Genomic DNA, 26,516 nt, shown 5'->3' with positions numbered 1-26,516 from the left:
GTTTGCCGGTATGTTGAAAAATATATACATTTAATTAAAGCTGTTTTATTTTGGCCTCAATCTGCGTCAGCTGAGACAAATTTTAGAAATTGTTTCTATTAGGAATAAAATTGCCAACTTTGGTCACACTTTAGTTAAGTGTCCAATTCTCACTATTAAAGTTGCACTATGTAACTTTTCCGTCCGCTAGAGGGCGCCTATTTAAAACAAAGGCGTAGTCTGATGACAACAAGTTTGAGCGCAGAATCTTGGGACATGTGGTCTTCACCTCACCGCCAATGGAAAATAATCATTATAGAACTCATGTTCATGAATGTGATTATTACTGTTACTGTATTATGAAGCAGATCAGAACAGAGTGTTATGGAGCTGAGCAAGGCCACCGGAGCGATTGTTGAGCAACAACAATAATGGACTTTTATTATGACGGGACAGGACACTGTCATGGGCTGCATTTCCTCTTTTCGGGTCATGAGTATGAGGTAACACAGATCTGTTTATCAGATAGATGTAAGTGTGTTTAAAATTATGTTATGACATTTGAGCGTTTGCTCTGCGGCTGCTGAGACACCTTTTGCACACTGCTAAGAGTAAAGCGTTTCAGCCAAATAAAACCCGAAACCGAGGGTAGCGTAGATAGGACGCAATTGACTGGTGACTACCTCAGACGTCCCGGCTCCTTGGTTAAAATAGCAATTTTCTCACAATTTACAAATAGTTGGAAACATTTGGGATATTGTAAGAACTCAGCTGAACAAAATATATAACACTGGCCTAGTGGTTTTTGGATATTTTACTGCAAAAATACTACATAGTGCACCTTTAACTATAACTTTTGCCTCTAATTACTGCTTATTAATAAGGTAAGGCAGTTAAGTATAGGGTAGTATTTAGAGATGTAAAATATGGTTATGTAGAATAAGACATCGATATGTGCTTTATAAGTACTAATAAACAGCCAATGCTAATAAGCATAATAAGCAACAAGTGAGATTTGGACCCTAAACTAAAGCATTACCCCAACTTTTGTGCCGAAACATAACCGTTTTATAACCACAAACATTTTTTATCCATCTCCCACAATATTCCAACAAAAAACATACTGTTGACAAAAGGTGTGTTACCACCCAAACCCTTTAATCCAATATCAAAGGCTGTGACTCTGAGTTCTAGCTCAGTTTTCAGACACATTCGAGAAAACAAACCATCAAGTGTCATCTTGCCACATATCACCCTGTGTTTGTGTGTTCCATATTCTTCATCCTGGAAATGTGTTAACCCAGCACCCATTTTACCATGCATACATACAGCATATGCATACATTTAAGTGTCTTGACACATGACACATTTGAATCTGTAACACTTTATGAAGAGAGACCGTATGTAAAACTGTGGCTGAAGTGAAGGTAGCTATCAGCTGTGGTGCTGGTTCCTTGGAGGAGAGTGGCACCACCATCGTAGCTGACATACAGCTCTAAAGAACATGATTAATAGTGGAAATGGCATCCTCTTGACTTCTCGAGCTCTACTTTACCATTATACCCCCAATCAAATCTCATCCTGTCTCAGCCTATATCCCAAAGGAACCAGGGAATGTAAGAGCAGACAACTCCCTACACTGTGCTGTAGGTTTGGGCCTGAAAGTGATTTCCTGTGTCAGGGTGGAAGCGATAAGTATGTTTTATCTGCACTCTGGCATTAGATGTGTGGCTTAAAATCTCACCTGCCTCTATTGCTTTCTAGTAATCCTGAAGACATCGATTAGTTCAGGTGTGTTTAATTGAGGTTGGAGATAAACTGCAGGAAAGTTTCCCATCCCAGGATTACACATACAGGATTATTTTGTATTAAAGTTTTATTTATCTAGGCCTACATGAGTCATATTTCTGATGCGTTTACATTTAATGTAAAATTCAATAACCCTCTTAATGAAGTATGGATTCCACAATGAACCGTAATTGGTTTGTTAAATCTAATGTGTTAGTAATTTGCTCAATGTAGTTATAATATAGTTTAGAGTTTTGACTATAGTTATTTATAATTTTTGAGATGCTTGTCAAAAGAAATATTTAGGCTATGACTAAAGACACTATGTTTGGTGTTTTATGCTGGTTTTGCTGGACTATAACCTTTAAATGCATACCTCAGGTCTTTAGTGTCCCCCCGGGACGTCATTCACTTTGCTCATCATTCATTTTTTAACGTTAGACATCAACCATATTAGTGTTGCCTAATCAATTCATTAACATGAAAAAAAAAATACAATTATAAAATAATGCCTGTTTCCCCATTCATTTTGGGGAATTAATTTCCCCCAAAAAATAATAGAATCTGATGACTGAATAAGTGCAATTATAGTTTTATTATAGCGACAAGTACAGATCCACTAATAGATGCGTGTCGCTGAATACACGAATAGACTTATGTAAAAATGATTGGAACGCTGCTCTGCGACGCGCCATGGATTCCGCTATCACGCTGAAAACGTCACCCCAGACTAGACATAGGCAGAAATACCGCCGCCGTGTTTATAAAGCGCACATGCGAAGACTAATACAAACATCCTTTAGCAAAAAATAAAGGTAGTTTATGTTGGAGTGTTTTTTGGTAAAGGATATTTGTATTAGTCCTTGCACGTTCGCTTGTATTTCCGCCTACGTCCCGCGTGACATTCATCGCACAATCCGTGGTGTGTCTCAGAGCAGCGCAAGATAAGCAATTTAGGTTAAAAAGTGTATAAATTAAAAAATATATGTATATATATTAAATGGCCGATGGTTTGGCTAGATAAGACCCTATTCCTCGTCTGGAATCGGGCAGAATCTCTGAAGCCCTTTGAAACTGCATTTATTTGGACCTTCAACATTTTGGCTGCCATGGAAGTCAATGGTGTGGTGAAAAATCCTGGAACGTTATCCTCAAAACACATATTTTCTTTTCGACTGAAGAAAGAAAGACACAAAGATCTTGGATGAGATGGTGGTGAGTAAAATATCAGGAAATTTTCATTGTGAAGTGAGCTTATCCTTTAAGTGTGTACGTGGGCTTTGTGTCACCAATATGAAGTGTCTGGGTTCTTGGCCTTCTGGATGTCACTTATGAACCACTTGCCACTGAATAAGCAAACCACTGTATGTATCCACATACATGTTTTTACAGTATAACTGAGTTTTTTTTTCCGTTATTCAGACAGATTTATTTTAAGTTATGTCTGGAGATGTATTTTAGTATAACAGCCGACTTGTGAATAGAGCTTTTGCATCTGCTGAAACACTTGACCTTTCCATTTATTCAATTGTAGGATCTTCTATGAAGTGTTTTTATGTGTGAGGGTGAATACAATGTGAATACAATGCATAGGCTGATACCTGAAGCTTTCGTAATGCTCGCTAGTTGTCTGTGTTCGGGGGTAATGAGAGAGGGAGGAAGCTAATCAGGACAATATAAAACAAATCCTTCTCTGATCCTGAGGCTTCTTCACCTCACTCATGTCCACCCATATGATCTAATCAGACATTATTATTATGACCTTGGTCGGCACACTCCACGCTGAGGAAACTCAATAAACTGCAGGCTCCCAGCTGATAGCACACTGGAGGGATGGATTTCATATCACGTTAGATGGAACAGACCCGCGTGAAAGTGAGAGGTTTTGGTTCAAATCAAACAGCGCGAGGTGGGAACGTGTCCCTCTGTTTTTCATTTGCCATGAACGGCTAGTTTCGCTTATCTTATACAAGCCTGGGGTATGTCTTAAATAGCCAATGGGTCTGTGGAAAATTTTGTGACTGAGAACAAAAATCTCTCTGCAAAACCATGACTTGACTTTTTCAGTGATCTGGCTTCCAGAAGTGCCCTTGAGTAAGGGAAGGGGTAGTGAACACACACACCAGTAAGCAATTGGAAGTTAGGTGCCTTGCTCAAGGGCACCTCAGTCATTTCCTCCCTGTATTGAGAATCGAACCCGCAACCTTTGGTTTACCAGCCTACTCTCTAACCATTAGCTCAAATTGATTCTATAAATGACTGCTATCAAGATGCAAAGAGAGTTTCAACCAGTATGACAAAACGTTTTAATAAAGAAAAGCCTATACCCTGACTTTGTCAACATGAAACACATACATGACCCATTTTACTTCTGTAATGTCATGTATTTCTGAGTTAGACAGTATAATCAACAAACAAATTCTAGGGCTGACTTTATTTAATTGGAATTGGTCTCTATATGGCATGTGGTTGAATAAATAAAAGGCCTTGATGTAATGCAATGGTTTTAGAGGTGACTTTTCAGAGGTGAGGTAAGTTGATAATTTGTATATAAGATGGGCACCAATGAATTGTTCACAATAAGACCAAGCATGTAGTGTGTATTTAGAATGTAAATCATGTCCCTTCCGTGTGTGTGTGTGTGTGTGTGTGTGTGTGTGTGTGTGTGTGTGTGTGTGTGTGTGTGTGTGTGTGTGTGTGTGTAAAATACCAGTTATAGCCTCAATGTACTGGAAACCCCAGAGCTTTAGATCGTTTATTGACTGTATCAAAGCCCGTGTTTGTTTGCAGAGCTTCTCTGACTTCACTGAACTTTATTGCTTTTGGCTGTTGTGCAATCATGAAGTCTCTGGTGTTATCACAGCCAACACTGTTGGCTTTGCTCAATTGTTTTTTTGCTTGATATAGTTGAAACCCTAATGTAACTAAATCCCATAAACTCCTGTTTGATTCGTTATAGGTGATCTCTTCAGATGATTTCCGTCTGCCTTTTTTCTCTTCTCTCATGGCCGTACTGTGTAGACGACTTGCTTTTGTGAACAAAGCAGCATTTCCTGTCCTGTTATTCTGAGCCTGTGCATGCAAAGGGACGTTTTAGTGTACTTTGTAACCCTGTCACGATTCACTGTGGGACTTCTGAAAGAGACCATCTTGAGACATAAGGCAGCGTTGATGGAAATTTGTTGCGACAGTCACTATTCACACATACGATTCACTTTAAAAAGGGGGGCATGGCTTTTTGGTTTGTTGTAAATACTCATGGGATGATTGGCATACTGGAACATAGTTTAGAAAAATTGTGTTTAGGCTGTATTATTGACAATTGGCAGCAAGTCTTCTCAAGGTTGTGGACAAGCTGTACTGGCCAGGATCCACTTTGGAAGAATGGGAAAAATTTCATTCAGGCTGAGCCTAATACTGATAGTCATATTTTAATGTATTCTTCACAAATTATTTGAATATGCTGATTTGGAGCTCAAAAATTGTTTTCTTTTCATTACATCAATGTTTAATGTTGTAATGTAAACAATGTTTTGTTGACTTGTGTACTTACATTATCCAAAATGTTTCCAAGAATGTTTAAATCCAGAGAAATAAGCAATTTTAACCATGACACGGAACGTGTCAGTGCATCAGCTATTAATGACATATACCCCCTTTATCCTCGATTTCCATGGAGACACCAGAGATGCTTTAATTAGACAGCTTAGCAACTGTTTAGATGCATTCATCAACAAATGAATCATTGCTAACACAGTCTTATTGTTTAAAGCTACACTATGTAACTTTTCTGTCCGCTAGAGGGCGCCTATTCAAAACAAGGGCATAGCTTTAAGTTTGAGCTCAGAATCTTGGGACATGTGGTTTTCACCTCACAGCCGATGGAAAAAAATCAGGATAGGACTCAGAAATCATGTTCATTAATGTGATTGTTAACGTTACACTCTTAGAAGAAAAGGTTCTATCGGCGCTACGTATTTGGAACCCTTAAAAGGTTATATTTAGTATAGTTGAGTATACTCCAAAGACCCTTTTATGCTAAAAGGGTTCTATAATGACAAGAAAGAACCCTTTTGGGACTTAAAAAGGGTTATATAGCCTAGAAATCTAGACACACCCTAGCGGCAGCAAATTTAATATGCCCGCGAGTGTCGTCTAGCAACTCTCAATACCCTTCTGAGCTGTATTCGCCTAACTCTTGCCGGGCCAATCACATCTTGTATAGAGTCGATGGGCGGGGCCATAATGACGACAGCTGTGTTGCGTTTGCGTGCTTCTAGTAAACACAGAAACTGGCGAACGGCGGTCTTTCGAATCAGCTTTGACCGCGACTCTGGAAGACTTGGAGTTAAGCTTTTCTCTGAGAAAAGAACAAAGAGCGGCATTGAAGTCATTCTTAAAAAGGGAAGATGTGTTCAGAGTTTTGCCGACCGGATACGGCGAATGTTAAATCTATCAACGATCACCTTCGCAACGAATGGTTGGTTGTAGCGCTATCTTATCGCGTGCAGAGGGAGTTTGAAAGACAACCATTTATCCCGCCCCTCAGATTGAGCCCTGTCAATGGTGAGTTTCCAGACCAAACATCTTGATGTGGGTCTGGCTTGTCAGGCTAGGTTCTATATAGAACACTGCAAAAAAAAAAAAAGAATTTCTTTTCACAGTAAGAAAACACTCTCTTAATTTTAAATTATTTTCCTCCAAAATAAGACAATTACTTTTGCTTGTCTAGTGAATACTTCTTGTTTTAAGAATGTTTAGATGTTTGGACTAGAAACAAGACAAAAATACTAAGTAAGAAAAGCTTTTTTTGCAGTGAACCTTTTAGGGGTTCCAACTACGTAGCACCGCTGGAACCTTTTAGGGTTCTATATAGAACCTTTTCTTCTAAGAGTGTACTGTAATATGAAGCAGAGCAGGACCGAGTGTTGAGTAGCTGAGCAAGGCTGCTGGAGCGATTGTTACGCAAACACACGTCTCACGAGCAGCCGACTGACGGTACTTTTGTGGCCGACGCCATTTCCACTTTTCCAGTCATGAATATGAGGTAACGCAACTCTGTTTATCATATTAGATACATTTAAGTGTGTTTAAAATGATGTTATGATGTTATTCTGTGCGTTCGGTCAGTGGCTGCTGTGACACATGTTCACACTGCTAAAAGAAAAGCGATTCTGCCCAATAAAACCAGAAAGCGAGTGTCACGCAGATAGGATGCAATTGACAGGTGACTCCCTCAGATGTCCCGGCTCCTTGGTTAAAATATAAATTTTCTCACAATTTACAAATTACATTTGGTATATTTTAAAGGAGTACTTCAGAGCTGGGAAGATGTATCTGAATTTAAACTGGGTCATTAATGTAGTAGAAATGTGAAATTATTTTTTAATTTAGTGCTTTCTAGACTGGGAAAAGACAGAAAACTTTTTGTTTTTGTCTCATGGGGATGAAAGACTACAATTCCCAGAACGCTTCGCTGCCCTACGAGTCCACTCCCAAAGCCACCGCTACTGGATTACTGAATCACTGAATCACTGATCACTTTCCCACTGCAACTGTGTTCATTTTTTATAAAATCAGTTCAGTTAGAGAACAGACACTACAATTAAAATGTGATTAAGCCGCTGAGGGAGTCTCAGTACTTGGATATATTGACAGTCATGGATGAGCTTGTGATGAGAGCTGAGGTAAACGCGTCCGCAGCATAGATTCACAGCGCATGTTCAGTATGGCGCGTTTTCAGTTCATGCCTTTGAAAACTTAACTTTCATAAGAATTAGTTTGAGAAGTTGAAAGACTTACTTTGCTCTGCTGGCTGCACCATTTAAACTAGTGATGTCCGGTTCGCGAACGAATCGTTCTTTTTAACCGGATCTTTATAGTGAACCGGTCGAACCAGTTCACCAAATCGAACTGAATCGTTCTAAACGGTTCGCGTCTCAAATCAGGGCTGATCACACAAATACTGTAGATATTAACTTTCTGCCATCAGTGACAGTCTCTCAAACTAGAAATAAAACGAATATCTTGAAGTAGATGCTGTAACTCCAATCGTTAGCTGAAGTGAGACATGTTTTGGTGAGAGATCTAATGAACTCACGAGCAGCTGATACTGAGCATGCGCGTGTAACCGAACGTACCGGTTGTCGGATCCTCGGATCAGCAGTACAGAATCAAAACCGTTTCTATCGGACATGTTCGATACTGAGAACCGATGAGCCGATGAGCTGCGCATGCGTGTTATTTGTTCAGAGGAACGAAATGCAGGTTAAGTGTATTTAAAACTAATCACGTTTGGAAACATTATAACAAAGCTGTCACTGTATTATTTTAAAGTTTTGGAAACAATAGATTGTAAAACGGTCAAATTAAACATTTATTTGTTTTATCAATAATGCATGATATTTTCAGGAACAGCTTTTATCTTATTTAATTTCTAAGTCGATAAAGATTTTAAAATAGATGTAATCAAAACAGTAGTTTGATATAGATTCAGCTTGCAGCAGTTCGCAGCTCAGCACCCTGTGCTCAGCACCCTGTGCTCAGCACACACACACACACACACACACACACACACTGATACAGCGGTTCTCGAGTCAGATCGACCGGTTGCAACGGATCACCGGTACAGAATCGAGAACCGTTTCTATCGGACCCGTTGATCTTTCGGACATGTTCGATTCTGAGAACCGGTGAGCTGAGATACTGAGCATGCGTGAGAGCGGCGTAACCGAACTGTTTCTCTCGGACTGGGACAGCTGATGCTGATAATACATGAGCACGGGTGAACACTGCGGATTTGTGTAAGTAGGCCTATTATGTCAATGTATGTTTATTTAATCTGTGTAAAACATCAGTGTTTGCACGACAGTGACAGAGACAGTCTCTCAAACTAGAAATAAAACTAATATCTTGAAGTAGATGTTGTAACAATCGATTCAGTTCGATTTGGTGAACTGTATTTAGTGCTGTTGCAAAACATAAATGAAAAATTTTTTCCAAGATGATGATGATGTCAATTATAATTATTACTATACTAAGTTTTGATTACAAATACTTTATATGGATGTGTTTGAATGTATTTTCATCCGCCGGGATGATAGAAATGACGTCATTACGTAAAGACGTAAAAGAACCGGTGATCCGTTTTTTTTAACCGGATCATTGAAACGAACTGTCCGAAAGAACCGGTTCGCGGAAAAGAACCGAACTTCCCATCACTAATTTAAACATGAATGCCTGAGGCTGTTGCTGAGTGCTGTGAGTGTGATCTCCCATCCCCCATGCGCGAGTTGAAAACATGCGGAAATGGCTCCCTCTGCTGGCTGTAGTCTGGCCAACAATTCCTCCGATGGCGCTTTTCCAGAAATAAAATGCATAAATCTCTTTTCTCAGGGGGTTATGAGTAGGGGAAGCACAATCATTCGAATATACTCCAGGGTTGCTACTGATACAAAGCCATATGCTAATCGCTGAAGTAACCCTTTAAGAATTTAACAGAACTAAATATATAACATTGGCCTATTGGTTTTTGGATATTTTACTGCAAAAATACAACATAGTGCACCTTTAAATCTTGTTTTCTTGATTTACCATGTTACCTTGGTTTACCAGTACCATGTTTTACTATGCCTAATATCGATCTGAAGTGTGCAACAAGTGTCTCATAGTAGCCGCTGAGCAAAAGCACAGAAAAGCCTTATAGCTAACATAACTTTCAACACACTAAAATGTATCTAATATGATAAAACAGTGCAGTCGCACATACACATGAGCAGAAGAAGCAAAAGTGGTTGTCTGTGGCATAATAAAAGCTCCATGAAATCAATTTGTCATCAAGAAACATCTTTGTTTTGAATAAGTGACCAATAGTGGCAAACCAATTACATGTTGTGGCTTTATGAAATCTGTAATAATGGAAAATTACCAATATGGTACCACTATATTGTGAATCTTTAGCAGTCCCTCCCCCCAGTTCTCAGTCCATCCTTCTCTGTAGGTGTCTGGATGTTATTTTATTGTTGTCTTATACTTATATATCACTCTAATTATCAGGCTTTCGATTTCTCCAAGTAAGTAGGACTCCTATGGTGTGGTGGTGAATACAATCAGATGGAATTCTATGAAGCTTATGTGAGTGTGATTGTTTTTGAATGAATGTATGTTCATGCGTGTGGTTAATGTGTGAGAGAAGAAGCTAAGCAAATATATTAAAAAAATCCCACTCTGTCTCGAGACCTCTTCACCTCACTCATGTCCACCCATATGAACTAATCAGACTTCATAATTACGACCTTCAGCAGCGCACAGCACACAGAGCAAATTCAATAAACTGCAGCCTCCCAGCTGATCGCACACTGGAGGGATGGATTTCTTTTGTAATGGTGTTGCCTTGCCACACCAACATTATTAGGAAAAAAAATGTTTTGGCAAGGAGATTTGTTGTTAATTTTCAGAGATGATGGGTATGAACAAAAGATCAAAATGTATATGGGAAATCAATGAGTACTCTAGCTGCCTTTCAACCTCACCTTGTCATTGTTTAAAACTAACTCACTTTAAATCTTTATTTACATAGCATTCAAAGGTTTACAATTTTGTTTTAGTAGTCTCTTATGCTCACCAAGGTGCCATTTATTTGATCAAAAATATAGTAATAGTGAAATTAATTAGTGATTAATTATTTAATAAATATTTTATTTTTTATCTGAATTTTTGGCAATCTTCATTGTCACATGATCCTTCAGAAAGCATAATGATTTGGATGTTGAAAACAGCTATGGTGCTTAAAGGGTTACTTCAGCGATTAGCATATGGCTTTGTATCAGTAGAAACCCTGGAGTATATTCAAATGATTGTGCTTTCCCCATCATATCCCCCTGAGACAAGAGATTTATGCATTTTATTTCTGGAAAAGTTCTTCCTATGATGCAAATTGATGATATTTGCATCATCGGAGGAATGTTTGCCCAAAGGCTAAAGACTACAGCCAGCAGAGGGAGCCATTTCCGCATGTTTTGAATCCGCGCATGGGGGATGGGAGATTACACTCAGCTTGCAGGGAGAGCTCAGCTGGCAGCTACAGGCACTCATTTAAAAGGAGATATGGTGAGCAATGTAAGTCTTTTAACTTCTAAAATTAATTTCTATGAAAGTTAAGCTTGCAAAGGCATGAACTGAAAAGCGCCAGACTGAACTCGCGTTGTGAATGTATGCCGCGAGTGTAGTCGCGATTAGGCTACCTCAGCTCTCATCACTCGTGCAGTTAGTGCTCAGTGCTGTGATACTCGCGGTGACTCACTCATTATATTGAACAGACACGTTCAGTTTTTAATTGTAGTGTCTTCTCTAACTCAGTCACAGTAATCAAGTTTGTGGCTTTGGGAATGGCCTCACAGGGCAGCGAAGCATTCTGGGAATTGTAGTCTTTCACGTGGTGAATTTATGAATGAAAGTTCTGTCACAAAATGATATTGTTACGTATCCTCACGCTTTTTTTAGTGGATATACGGAAATCCTTGTCCTTTCCTAGTGGGTATACGGCGTATACCTGCGTATCACATAGACTACACCACTGCTTTCATCCCCATGGGGAAAAAAAATACATTTTCTGTCTTTTCTCAATCTTGAAGGCACCAAATTCAAAAATAATTTCACATTTCTACTGCATTGATGACCCAGTTTAAATACAGATTCATATTCCCAGCGCACCCCTTTAATATTATTGTGGATTGTGTGTGTCTGTAGTCCAGGTATACACTCCATTATTGAGACAAAATGTCCCCACAAAGATGGCAATATCCTAAATATATAAATCATACTAAGTGATGTTTTTTGAAAAGGTAAAAAAAGTTTCCTGCGATGGGTGTCCTATTATGTCTATGGAATGGCCCTATAAAACATCAAAACATGATGTGTGTGTGTGTGTGTGTGTGTGTGTGTGTGTGTGTGTGTGTGTGTGTGTGTGTGTGTGTGTGTGTGTGTGTGTGTGTGTGTGTGTGTGTGTGTGTGTGTGTGTGTGTGTGTGTGTGTGTGTGTGTGTGTGTGTGTGTGTGTGTGTGTGTGTGTGTGTGTGTGTGTGTGTGTGTGTGTGTGTGTGTGTGTGTGTGTGTGTGTGTGTGGGGTTCATACGGGGACCAAATGTTCCCACAAAGATAGTAGTACCAATCATGCTCTTGTGGGTACATGTCTTGAGGAAAACCTCTTGTATCATAAACCATGTTTTTTGAAAAGGTAAAAATGCTGAAAGTTTTCTGTGATTGGGGGATAGGGTCTAGTTAGGGGATATCTTGTACAGATCTCTAGCTCCTCTGGTGGAAGATAAAATAATATTTGATTAAGAGAAATGTTCAAGGCTTAAAAATGTCCCATGCAATGCACAGAGTGGGTGCTGGCTTTTTCATGGCTTTTCCTTTTATTTAGTTTTCTGAGGTAGATTTTGGTGCATGACATTCATAGTTCTGTTCAGCAAAACTGTGATTTTTAGTAAGCTTATTAATTATCTCAGTGTTGTTTTAACGTTTAACCTAACCTTCAATCTTATGGCACAGTTTGTTTAATATTGCTGTGGAGTATATAGTTCTCTGGTGATTACACACATTGGGTTTCCATGTTTTATGGGGATTTTATAGAACATTTTCAGGAATTCCCCATAAAAGTCTTTTCAATGTTATGATGATAAGAAACCTGACTTTGCCTCAATCATTTTTTAAGATAAAATTTTGGGATCAAAATGGGTTCAAGATGTATCAAAACGGATTAATTAATGCAGGACACAGAGAATGGATCTCTTTAGATCCATGCTGAAAATTTGACCTTTTGCTTAGTCCACTCCACTTAGATGTTCTACTTTTCTTGAAAACTTCACTTATAGATTTGGGCCTCATAAGTGGTACAAAACACAATGGAATCCCACGTCAATAGAATTGATTGCAGAGCAATTCACTGTTGCCCTTGTGGGAAAAGATGGATAAATAGGGAGAGAAAATTACTTTTCCTGACCTCTCACCTCTTAAAAAGAATCCCGTTAAGAGGTAAATATATGTTTAGAAAGGAAATTATGAAGCTGATGCAGAATCAGAATTAAACTCCACAAATCAAGGATGTGTGGGAGTATGAAACACTGAAGTTTTATTGACCACAAAATCTCTTCCCTCATCTTATTTTGGTCTCATTTTTAAAAGATTGTTCTTTTCACCCACAGGTGTTCAGCAAAGGCAAAGTGATGTGTTTGTAAGAAAAATATAAATATTGAAAACGTTATACTGTCTTCTGTATTCAATTTACGGGGGGAAAAGTGCCTCTCGCAGTTCAAAATGCTTATGCTACCTCTGAAGACACGAGTCATATTAAAATGTATATCTCATTGGAGAAAGAGAAAGGTAACAACCATATTAAAATTTGAAGAAAAAAAAATCATAAAACTGCATGAATCTTCTAATAACACTGTATTGTGCTTCAGCTGCGATTTGTAAGCATTCAACAGACCTGCTTAGCGTAAGCTATTTTATAAAGCAAGTTTCCATGTTGCAGCACAGACTACAATACAAGGTAGCCTAATGTAAAAATTATAGCTCACAAGTCGTTCTATGTCATAAATGACATATAAATCATGTGAATCTAGCTTCATTAAGTATTTTTCGGATTCAAATCAGTACACCTTATTGTTTGCACATTTTTACTTGTACTGTTAGATTCTAGTATAACTTGGCCTATTTAACCCTTTAAAGCTTTAATTAGCATTTCGCATTTTAGTGAATAAATAAGGAATAGCGTTAAGGGGGGAAACGAAAGAGGAACGAGTCACATATTGGCATATGAAGATCGGTGGCTTGAGACGTAGACGTCAGCTAGGCGGGGGGTAATAAAAACTCCCATTCATCCCAAGGAGGGGCATAATTGGCTTGACCACATCTTGAAACCTCTATCTGTGGCAATAATGTACATCTGCATTTAGCGTTTGGTGAACTCCAGTCCCACTGAAATAATGGGTTAGAAAACCCTCCACCGACTTTTCAAAGCACAGACTCTCGTTTAAAAACCAAACTGACTCAATCCTTTACATAAGCCATAATTAATGGTGCAATGATTGAGTCCAACGTGAGTCGGAGTTGCGCGTGGTGCGCTGGAGGAGGTGACGGGACCAGCGCGCATTTGGATGAGAATCACTCAGCACACACTCTGAGTCCGACGGGACACTTGGTGGTTGCGGTGTGCCTTGGATTCATCGGAACTTTCGGGTTTCTCAACAACACGCTCGTTCTCATTCTGTTCTGTCGCTACAAAGTGCTGCGCTCGCCCATGAACTATCTTCTAGTGAGCATCGCAGTCAGTGATCTGCTCGTGTGCGTCCTCGGCACTCCGTTCAGCTTCGCCGCCAGTACGCAGGGACGGTGGCTTATCGGACGCGCGGGATGCGTGTGGTATGGCTTCATCAATTCATGCCTGGGTAAGTCCGTGTGTAACCTCGAAGTCAATCGATTAAAGTTGGATTTGCATGAAGTTGCCATAGTTTGGTAGGCTACTTTTGAATCACGCCTCTGAAGCCAGGCTACATTGTAAAACGCGTTTTAATCGTGAAAGTGTCATGATAACTCTTGTGTATTATGTACATAATAGGCTACGACAGATGTTTAACATTCTAAATGAGTAGGCTATATTTCCACAACGTTGCAGCACGTTCCGTTTGTAACGCTTTAGGAGCTCGCCTTTCAATGTCTTTCGAAGGAAAATTTTAACAGAACCGTGTGGGAAAGAGAGAAAGATATGTAGAAGTCTATTTTTAATATTTCTTCTCTCTAACTTGTCGTTTTTAACTTGTCATGACTATGACAATTTGAATAACTGACATGCAGCGTTCTAGTCGTATTTTCTTTTTTTAAAAAATCTCCCTTACCTAGGTAACCCATACAATTCAATGTTATCAGAAAAGCTATCGTGTTATTTGCATCGTTTTATTTAAATTATTGGTATTATTTCTCGTGAGGCGTCTCACTTCAGATGCCTCCTGTCAGACTCGTGCTCGCGCTGCTATAGTTAATGTTTTTTGTTTTGTTTTTTTCTCTCCAGGCAGATAGGCTAATACGTCGTTTTCATTCCAAAAGTTGAAATAATATAAATAATTGCAGTTTTGGTAAATTGTCCACAGATATACATAGTTGGAAAGCTTGGTGCAGTAGGATATTTACCTAACAGTTACAATACAACGTTTGGTATGGTTATTTTTATTTATTTTTGTATTAAAAACATTTCATATTGAAATCGACATATTCTATATGAAAAACTCTTGCCATTTTATTATTCTATCCTGTCATGTTTTATTTATTTTATCCGTAGTTTCTATATTTCTTTCTTTATAGCACAGTATCCAAAAACGAATGCACCTGCATTATATCTGCTTTATCCAAAATATCCTATATGTTTACACATAATAGGATGTGACTCCCCTCTGCCCACAGATGCCAATCAAATGATGTTTTCTTGTAGACAGATTAAACTCCTTGGTTATGTGCTAGTTTATGGAACATATGTTGTGCACTTATTGTGACTACCATGGTCGTACCATGTTTCTGGAAATGTACCACAGTAATAGGCCTATATATTCTCTGCATGAAGTACTATTCCAAAGTACATGAAAGTATTACCATCTGATACCATAACGTGGTGGCCCATAGTACATTTTTGTAGGGATGTAAACAAAAAAATTCTCGAAAGTACATGTAAAAAAAAAGTAAACTAACCAGTTTTATTTTATTTACGGATGATGAAAATGAAGTTGGGACCATTAAATGAGTTAAAAACTCATAAATTTGAAACAAAAATGATGAAAACATTCTTACTGTGTACAACTGAAAAAACCCAGAAGTGTCCATAATTAGAAAGACGTTAGATAAACACACCCTGAGGGGAAAGGTGGATTTTTTTTTCCTGATTGGGATTTAGCACTTGACCTGAAAGTGCGAAGAACTGTATTCAGGGGAAAGAGATGTGTGCTGTCCTGCACCTGACCCGTAACACAGGCTCTGATGGGGCAGAGATGACGAGTGTAGTGTTTCCAGTCAGTAAAATAGCTGTTTTGTTGTTAATTAACAGGTGTCACTTTTGTGGTGCCAGCAGCCCTTGAGATCAAATTGGTCTGTATTATATGACAACAGATTTTTACGTCAGTGCTTATAAACTCAGAGCAAACAATTAAAGAACGTTGCCGACATTGTAATTGTCAAAACCTAAATGACCAGTCAGGGACCTCGGCTGAACAAAGCAGAATTAATTGCCAGAGGTTCGATAAAACTACGCTAGACCTTAGTGTGCTTTTATGGAGAAAAGCTCTGTAATCAGTTCCAGTCCTTGAAAGCATGATGACAAATGCCTCTCATTGCTTTGAAAAGGCTCATTACTCCCCTTCCTGATTAGCTTTCATCAGGAACCGGCATGCATATGATATAACTTTCTTTACTCCTTCACAATGTCTAATGCCATAATGATGTTAATTGTAACCCCTTGAATAAATTACACTGATAAAATTGCTAACAATGCTAATACTTGTAAGAAATGTCAGCCTTTAATCTTTGAATCATCAGTATAACAAACACATTGTCAGGCTGATGAGACACAGCTTCATCCAGATGTTACACAGTGTAGGTTTTATATAAACACACATATCAGGCAGGAAAATATGACTATTAACATTCAAAGTGTTCTTGATATATATTTTCTTCAGGCTTATAGTTTAAATATTCAAGCTTATCGTCTCTTTGAACAATTTTTGAGCAGGCTTTGTAAGAAGCTTTCTTTATGGTTAAGATGGCAGGATTTTGGGAGATCATTTTCATGAAATGATCTTCCAAAGAGTTTCTGCAAGAGAAAGGAAACACAGTGCATGTGAACACAATTCTGTCTTTTACTGCTTAACAACGTTTGGTGAACTCTGATCTGCGAATTCACACTGCAAAAAAACAAAAAAACTAAACATCACAAATGTACATTTTTTTTAAAAGTATTGTGGAGTCCTTGTTTCTTTGCTCAATTAAGCCCAATGAGACCCTTATGAATAATAAATATGGCACTGGTAGTACAATTTTTCTGGAAATGTACCACAGTAATACTAGGATATTATTTGCATGAAATGCTATTCCAAAAGTACATGGAAGTATCACCATCTACACAACGTGGTGGCGTGTAGTACAAACAAAAATACATGTTTGAAAAGTCACTAAACCGTATTAATGTATTTACTAAAGAAGAAAATGTTGATTAATGATTAACTATTAAATGAGGGAAATACAATTAGGTGAGTGTATTTCAGTTCCCTGTTGCAACTTCTGACAATTTTATGTTATTATAATCCTGTATTTGATTGCTACAAATTAGAGTAGTTTCTAGCGTTCAGAAATCCTGCACTGAATATAGTCTGTAATCTGGTTTGTTTTTGTTTATTGCAGTATGAACTTAGTATCAGCACATTTGAATTGAAACCCTTACTTGGCAATATTTCGCAATGCATTTGGCTTTATCATAATAATACACACTTCGCCTTACCAAGAGACTTTTCAGTTAAACACATCTCAAATGAGTGTGAACACCTGCTCTTCACATTTAAAATGGCAGGGACATGATAGCTGCCTTCAGTTTCAGGTGAGATGTTTTTAGATTTTTTGGTTTTACCAGCACAAATGACAGTACACTGTACAATGAGAGAAGAGGAGTGCACAATAAAACAGAACTGTCCATTACCAGATGCACCAAAAGCTGTCTGCATGTGTATTGTGTAGTGCACTGATAAGGATGCTTGCCTTGTTCAGTTCTTATAAGACTATAAATCCCCAATGTAACTTAGCTTCCTATAACAACAACAACACTAAAGCAGGTTTTCTGAAGAGGAACTCAATAAGATAAATAACTGTGTGTGTGTGTGTGTGTGTGTGTGTGTGTGTGTGTGTGTGTGTGTGTGTGTGTGTGTGTGTGTGTGTGTGTGAAATGTACAATGAGAAGGCAGCAGCTGTGGTTGCCAGACCTTTACCATATATATATATATATATATTGGTAAAATATATATATATATTCATTACCTGAAATAATGTTTATAGTATATCAAATTACTGAAATTACCTTTTTACCTTTGAGATAGACTGACAACCAACTTAAAAGCACAGGTGGTGAAGAAAAAGCCACATAATGAATCAAAGTCTAATACAACTTTTCCACAAGCTGAGGTACTAATACCGTGTAGAAGCTGCACAGTGTAACAAAACACCATCATGTAACACACAACACTAAAATAATGCAACAAACATTAATTTCATCAAATATGATTTAGCATAAAGCCATAAAGGTACTAAAAATAAGAAAACTAAGAAAAACTAAAAAGAAACAATGTAGAGTCTCAAAAAGTGTTCTGGGAATATCAGTGTACGTTTTTTCACTGCTGTTAAACTTTTTTCCCAGATTCAATCCAATTTTTATTTTTCACTTCCGAAAACATTACAGTAACACAGCTATTTTACTGTAAAATGTCCAATTATATATACACTCACCTAAATGATTATTAGGAACACCTGTTAAATTTCTCATAAATACATTTATCTAATCAACCAATCACATGGCAGTTCAAAACTGAATGTCAGAACTGGAAAGAAAGGTGATTTAAGAAATTTTGAGCGTGGCATGGTTGTTGGTGCCAGACGGGCCGGTCTGAGTATTTCACAAACTGCTCAATTACTGGTATTTTCATGCACAACCATTTTTAGGGTTTACAAAGAATGGTGTGAAAAGGGAAAAACATCCAGTATGCGGCAGTCGTGTGGGCGAAAATGCCTTGTTGATGCTAGAGGTCAGAGGAGAATGGGCCGACTGATTCAAGCTGATAGAAGCGCAACTTCAACGGAAATAACCACTCGTTACAACTGAGGTATGCAGCAACGTATTTGTGAAGCCAAAACACACACAACCTTGAGGCAGATGAGCTACAACAGCAGAAGACCCCACCGGGACCACTCATCTCCACTACAAATAGGAAAAGGAGGCTACAATTTGCACAAGCTCACCAAAATTGGACAGTTGAAGACTGGAAAAATGTTGCCTGGTTTGATGAGTCTCGATTTCTGTTTAGACATTCAGATGGTAGAGTCAGAATTTGGCATAAACAGAATGAGAACATGGATCCATCATGCCTTTTTACCACTGTGCAGGCTGGTGGTGGTGGTGTAATGGTGTGGGGGATGTTTTCTTGGCACACTTTAGGCCTCTCAGTGCCAATTGGGCATCATTTAAATGACACGGCTTACCTGAGCATTGTTTCTGACCATCTCCATCCCTTTATGACCACCATGTACCCATCCTCTGATGGCTACTTTCTTGAACATGACAATGAGTTCACTGTACTAAAATGGCCCCCACAGTCACCAGATCTCAACCCAATAGAGCACCTTTGGGATGTGATGGAACAGGAGCTTTGTGCCCTGGATGTGCATCCCAAAAATTTCCATCAAATGCAAGATGCTATCCTATCAATATGGGCCAACATTTCTTAAGAATGCTTTCAGCACCTTGTTGACTCAATGCCATGTAGAATTAAGGCAGTTCTGAAGGCAAAAGAGGGTCAAACACAGTATTAGTATGGCGTTCCTAATAATCCTTTAGGTGAGTGTATTTCAGTTTTCCCTGTATAGAATAAGGAAACTTTGTGTAAGGAAACTTCCTTTTTACAGTCATTTACCTTTAAAATTGCAATAGTCTTTTTCTTTTTACAGTGAAGTTATTGAAAAATACATTTTACAGTGAAACCAATTAATGCATTGAGTTAAATTTTGATATAAAAGACTGACAGTATTTTCTGCATCTATATTCTCATATTTGCCTGTTAAGCAAGGTAAGCAACAGGATTGAGCTTGATGTTTGTTTGCAGTGCATGTGATAAATCTACAGATTTGACCTTTTACTTGATGTAAGCAAACGCTCAAAGGCGTTAAGGAACTGTAAGAAACCCAGGACTGTAGCTATTACTCATAACAGAGCATTGTTTTGTCTGTATCTCTTTTCTGTTTGCACAGGCGTCGTGTCGCTAATCTCCTTGGCGGTGCTCTCTTACGAGCGCTACTGCACCATGATGGGGGCCACGCAGGCAGACTCTACCAATTACAGAAAGGTGGCTATGGGTATTGCCTTCTCCTGGATATATTCCATGGTTTGGACTCTTCCGCCACTGTTTGGATGGAGCTGCTACGGTCCGGAGGGTCCCGGCACCACCTGCAGCGTCAACTGGGCCGCCAGGACGGCCAACAACGTGTCTTACATTATCTGTCTGTTTATCTTCTGCCTTATTCTCCCTTTTATCGTGATTGTCTACAGCTATGGCAAACTCCTACAGGCTATCACACAGGTAGGTGTCAAAGCCTTTACTGTCTACTACTGTTATTGATTTCAAAGAAGCTTTATGCTTAAATGTAACAGATCTTTATGTGATTTGTATAGAGACTTGGATGCATTACCAGTTGCAAATTGGCCAGGCCCAGTGATGTTAACTGATTTGTTAAATTATAACAAATTTTTATTTTTTTTAAATTTAAAACTTTATTTACATTAAGAAAATAAGAGAAATGTTGCATCTTTTTTTTTTTACTGCATTTAGCACTTTTTGAGAGCGTTTGTGCACCGTTACATAATTAAGATAATTAATTTAGTGAATAATTTGCTCTCATCCTTTACTCAGGTCATTTTGACCCATTTAAAAAATATATTATATTTATTCAAGTTTTTATTTTTTGAGTTCATCAGAGTGGTCCAAGACCCTAGGACTTTTGTCGCACTTGAACAAAGAATACACACACACACACACACACACACACAAAATTGAATGGATTCGAGGAGTTTTGTGGTTGAAATTAAAAAAAGTTATAAATCCTTCCCTCACGGGTCAATTTGACCCCCTTAGGAATAAATGGAATGCGAGTAATGCTTCGGTACACAAAGAAAAACCTAAAAATGCTCCAAAATCTAAAACTTAAAATTCTAAAACTTTACCAAAGAAAATTTTCTAATGTCTACATCAGTATCTGTATGCATATTTTAGAGAAACTGACTTTTTACGACCCAGAGGAACAGCTCATTTGCTCCATATAGAGCTACTGTATAAAGGCCTCTAGTTAGCCTGGCTCCGTCCTCCTACATACTTCCGCTCAATTTTCATTTTCTTTCAGTACTTCGTCTGGGTTTGCAGTATATTCACTGGTTTTATCCAGCCAACTTTTAACCGGCCCAATCAGCGAACAGAGGGAGTGGCTAAGAACGGGCTAGTTTGAGTTGTAGGCATGACATAGGTCATGACCAAACGTTAGACATTGGTTATGGCAGACCCAATAGTTTTAAACTTTAAAAGAGTACCCACCTTCAGTGAAGTTAATGCTTGTCAATGGAGAATGGTAGGACCAGGCTACCATCTAGTGGCAAGAGTTATGAAATAACCAAGCGGCAACCTCCCGCAATCTCTCTTGAAGCCAATACGGAAGTAATGTTAAATGCAATTCCTCGACTGGCCACTAGGGCCACAGGCTCCAGAAGGGAGCAAAATCTCATTGAGCCCCATGTTAAAATTCCCAACTTTACAGCAGAAAAAAACATGTTTACATCCTGGTACAAATTGTGGTTTTGGCCTATACGGCTAAATTTGACCAACATGACAACTGTGAGGGGGGTGAATTTTTTTGTATAACTCATTCGTTTACGTTATATAAAGCCTTAAAGTTCTCCATGATTAAGGGCGTGGTTACTTTGAGTGACAGGTGGATAGCCATTTATCCGCCGTCTATAGTCATTGTGTCACCTAAGCCCCGCCCACATCCCGCCTTTTTGCCCATTTTCTGTTATCCGGGATGGACACGCGATGACTCGCTCGCAAGATGGCAATGCCCAGCTCGCCCCTACTTTGAGCTTCAGAACGGCTTATCGGAATCCTATGGGTGACGTCACGGACACTACGTCCATATTTTTTTTACAGTCTATGGAAATATCAAGTTAAAAAAAAAATTTCCACAAGAGGTTAGCAAAGTCACCCAATGTAAGATATTTTAAGCTGAATTAAAATGGTTATACATGCAATTGAGTTATTTTGAATTTAAGACTGTCTTAAAATGATTATTTATTTATTATTGATAAAATCAAGTAATTTAAAGGTAAATAAAAAAATATTAAAAACTCTGCATTAAAAAATTGCATTAAAAATTGAATCAAATATGAAATTAAATTAAATAAGTTTCATGGACAAAAATTATAATCTTTTAGGGCTTTAGTTATTTTTGACAAGTGAGGGAAGGATATGTTACAAAGTGCATTGGAGTGATGAGGGTTAATGCAAACAGTGTGTGCAATTAAACAATTCAGTTGTTTGTGTATTTCCGCAACAAAAGTGTAGATTAAGGCATCTGCTTTCATAATTTATCATGAACTAATACATCATATTGTATTAAAATGTATGTTATAGAATTGCTCTCTATAATTCTGTGTGAAAAACTACATTGCAGCTCAATATTGTAACATTAAATGCAGCAAATGATGCATGCAACATTAGACTATAGAAACAGTTACCTAGACGAACTTCAATTAGCTTAATATTCATAAATCATTTGTTTTAACAATTACATTTTTGCACAATTAATTGACAAAACCACTCAGCAGAGCTCTCAACGTGTAGTTTAAATTAAAAACAGTTAGAATATTTCAGCTCACGGCAGTTTCCTGTCTGTGTTCCTCTATCAGTTCTAATGTACCAGAGGAAGAAAGATTAATTCTTTTTCGACTGCTCGGCGGGAAATGTCCCGTGTTGTCCGATGATCAACACCGGCAGTCAGGAACAATTGACAATTATTCTCAGTGTTTTTTTTTTGCGAAACGTCTCGAATGCAAATTAAGCACCTATTACGTCAGGCACAGAGCAAATCGTGTCAGAATTTGCATGTAGATGGGATGAAAATAACATTTCAGTTGAGATGTAGTTTTTATTTGAATTCCCAGTTGCCCAATTTTCTGAAGTAAACACAAAACAAATGCTCTCAAAGCTCCAACAATTCCTTCCCTTCCTCCCGCTCCTCGCCGAGTGGGTGAGTTAACAGAGGCCACCAACTGCTTACTTCAAATGCACTGACACAACAAAGCGATTTGATTTGCAACTGAATTACTTTCAATAGCAACAATGAATGAAAAATGTCCATTTCTACAACTTAATGGAGTACAATGTATGGAATAGATGTTTCAGCACTTTTAATATACTGTAATGTACAAAGAGAGAGAGAGAGTTTGGAAATTAAAACATTCATGTTGATGCAAATTAGCCCTGTCTAAAATGGGCCATTGATGCTTTCAGAACTGGAAGCGTCACCTTTTCGTTTCACTTCATTCAGCAGCAACTCAAATCGCTCTGCCTGTGTCATTGCACTAACATAAGCGCTTTCTCCATAAAGGTTCTTTTGCGGTTTGAAAACCCTGCTGAATCTCATTTTTGTCTGAATGTCTTCTGTAGGTTCATGCACGGTGTCATCTGCAATGTATGTGAAGCCACAGTTATACTGTATGTGCTGCATCACAGTACTGTATTTAGGTCAAGACTTATCGCTAGACATCAGTGGCGTGTGATCTAACCTCGGTGGTGAAAAGACTTTGCTTCTCTGACAGATACATTCTTGTGCAAGCAGATAACTTTGAGCCTGGGCTTGTGTTGATAGATGCAGGAACAAAGGGAGGTCTCTCCTTAAGCCTGAGCGGAAATCATTTCCAATTAACGAGTTGCTATCTCAAAAGGGCAGAGAGGAAAGCGAACCTTTAGAATGGGCTCCTCACAGGGCTTATGACCTTGCGCTCTCCTTTTATTTCGCCTGTCTCAGAATATGAAATACATTCAATTTCTACTCATTATTATTGTAGAAATCCAGCTCAAGGGAAATATGAACTATTTATTACTGACCCATTATAAATATTTGGATCAGTTAATAGAATTAACTTGATGTAGCAGAATTAATACCACAATCAGCAATGTTCGCCCAGCAAACGGTTAGTATTAAATCATTATTAATTCTGAGAAGTGTTAATTCCCGTGGTAAGGGAAATAACTTTCTTATACAGTCATACTTCAAAGTATGTAACCAAAATCTGCATGATTCTCTGTATATTCGCATACAACTTAACATGTGACACAAGACTTTATTAACTGAACTGTTCAGTACAGTACAATTCAGGACTGTAAACCCTGATCCGGCTTGTGTTTGAACCACCAAAAGTAATAGCCTTATGATAGGCGTGGCGTATCAATCAAAGTCATACTGCGGCACAGTACACTGTAAAAATCAATGGAAAACATACAGCAGATCTTATTCTTGCTTCTCGGCATGTGGCTGTTGTCACAAGAAGACATGCTTTATTTGATTCAATGCTGCAGGCTGCAAAGAAAAACACAGACGATTCTCTGTCAACCAATCAATGTTCTGCAGTATGTCTAGCTCCACTCTTCAGTACCAGACTACTGTACTAGGTACCCCAATGATAGGGGGTCAAAAAAGTGGTGTGGCATGGTTCAGAATTAGGGTACTATTCACAACTATTGAAACGGCAAAAATTGCGTCCTGACCTGTACTGAACCTTACTGCTCGGTGGAAACAAGCCATTAGACTAATCTAACACACACAGCCACATACATGCATACATTTTTTTAGCAGTGGAAAGAGAGCTGAAGCAAAATACAGGAAAGTTATAAGTTATAGCATTGTTTAAAATTCAGCAGATCAGATTCAGCAGTTTGTGCCAGGCCAAAGATCCTCTGACTTCAACTGGTTCTCTCAAACCAACAGTTTCTTAGTTCTAACACACCCTACTTTAAAAGGGGTATAGTTATACTTAAAGGGTTAGTTCACCCCAAAATGAAAATGATGTCATTAATGACTCACCTTTATGTCGTTCCACACCCGTAAGACCTCCGTTCATCTTCGGAACACATTTTAAGATATTTTATATTTAGTCCAAAAGCTTTTCTGTTCCTCCAATGGAAGTGTATGCACACTATACTGTCCATGTCCAGCTTTATTAAAGGTAATAAAAACATCATCAGAGTAGTCCATATGTAACATCAGTTAGTTAATTAGAATCTCTTGAAGCATCAAAAATACATTTTGGTCCAAAAATAACAAAAACTACGACTTTATTCAGCATTGTCTTCTCTTCCGTGTTTGTTTTCAATCTGCAAACAAAGATTTGACCAGTATATTGATTCATGATTCGGATCACCAATGTCACATGATTTCAGCAGTTTGGCACGCGATCCGAATCATGAACCAATACCCTGATTTAACCGTTCGAATCTTTGTTTGCATATTGAAAACAAGCACTGAAGAGCATTTTTGTATCTATCTGTATATCTAAGAATACATTATAAATGTATTTTTAATGCGTCACGAGCTTCTAATTAACCAACTGATGGCACATATAGAATACTTTGATAATGTTTTTATTGCCTTTCTGAGTTTCTGGACATGGACATAGTGTGCCTACACTTTTATTGGAGGAACAGAAAAGCTCTCGGACTAAATATATCTTAAACTGTGTTCCGAAGATGAACGGGTATGGAACGACATAAGGTTCATTAATGACATAATTTACATTTTTGTGTGAACTAACCTTTTAATGTATCAAATAATGAATAAATGGTTCTTGCATATCTCGTCCATTTGAATAAAAATGTCCTGATACAATTTGTTGAGACTTCAGTTGATCTTTGCTGATGTTGTCTTGGAAGAGAACCAGTTAAGGTGGGAGGATACTTCCCAGGGGTCCTATAGAATACTTCTAGCTCAGCATCATCTTCACATCCGAATCGCTCTGAATCCACCGTGATATTATGATCAGTGATCTTTTAAAGTGTGAAGATGTCACACCCTCAGGAGGTGAGTGAGCCAATTAGGAGTGTTCCTTTGGAGGGAAACATTATGATTCTTTGTCTTCTAGAGTATTTGTATATGAAATTGGATCTGGTGTTTAAGAGAAGAACCTTCAAGATTCTTATAATACTGTGTCACGGAGTTAGCCAAATGTAATTGTAGTAAGGTTAGTTGTTATGGGAAGAAGAAGGCGGGATCTGGTAAACAACTTTAACATTGCAAAATATACCAACAACAAACACAAAGTGACAGCCCCTCACGGGTGACTGCTGTGTACACACACACACACACACACACACATAATAAACCATAAAACGCAGTGTAAAATCCAGGCCTGGTCCTCTCTCCTGTTGTCTCTTCTCCTTTTTGATCAAATAAATGGAGCCTTGGTGAGTATACGAGACTTCATTTAAAAATATTTGAAATATCTTACTGAACCCAACTTTTTAATGGTATAGTATTGGCATGCTTCGTCTTAATACCTATATTTTTGTTATTGCATGTATAGATACATGTTGTACAGATATCACCTTCTAACACTAAGTTTTGTCAAATTGATTAAAACAGCTATATATTTTGTGGAACACTTCCTCACTAACCAGGGCTAAACAGCTTTGACTAGTCTTACAAGTTAGTCATCTAATTTTTTTTTAAATGGGGACATCGGGTGCCCCTTTTTACAAAATGTAAAATAAGTCTCCCAAAATACCTCACAAATCATTTTCATAGCATGTTGAAATTGCCATTTTTGGGGTTTTTTTTGCTTCGAGAGCTCCTACTCAAATCCACTTCAATCTCTGTCATGCTCCGGCAACAAAACAAAACAATCTCACGCTC

The 26,516-nt window shown here is 38.2% G+C and overlaps 1 protein-coding gene across 2 annotated transcripts in view; it reads left to right on the top strand.

Annotated features, from left to right (window-relative positions):
• The first annotated feature begins 13,702 nt into the window (after window positions 1–13,702).
• tmtopsb (teleost multiple tissue opsin b) overlaps window positions 13,703–26,516 on the top strand; it is a 47,993-nt gene continuing 35,179 nt past the window's right edge. For both annotated transcript variants that reach the window (XM_067435343.1, XM_067435344.1), the window contains exons 1-2: window positions 13,703–14,215; window positions 19,815–20,143. In XM_067435343.1, the coding sequence (XP_067291444.1) occupies window positions 13,852–14,215; window positions 19,815–20,143 (693 nt within the window). In that variant the 5' untranslated portion in view covers window positions 13,703–13,851. The remainder of the gene's footprint in view (window positions 14,216–19,814; window positions 20,144–26,516) is intronic.

The sequence above is a fragment of the Pseudorasbora parva genome, chromosome 24 (genome assembly GCF_024679245.1).
Source record: "Pseudorasbora parva isolate DD20220531a chromosome 24, ASM2467924v1, whole genome shotgun sequence".
Lineage (NCBI taxonomy): Eukaryota > Metazoa > Chordata > Actinopteri > Cypriniformes > Gobionidae > Pseudorasbora > Pseudorasbora parva.
Note: the sequence above shows the minus strand (reverse complement) of the source record. Positions and strands in the feature narration are given on the sequence as shown.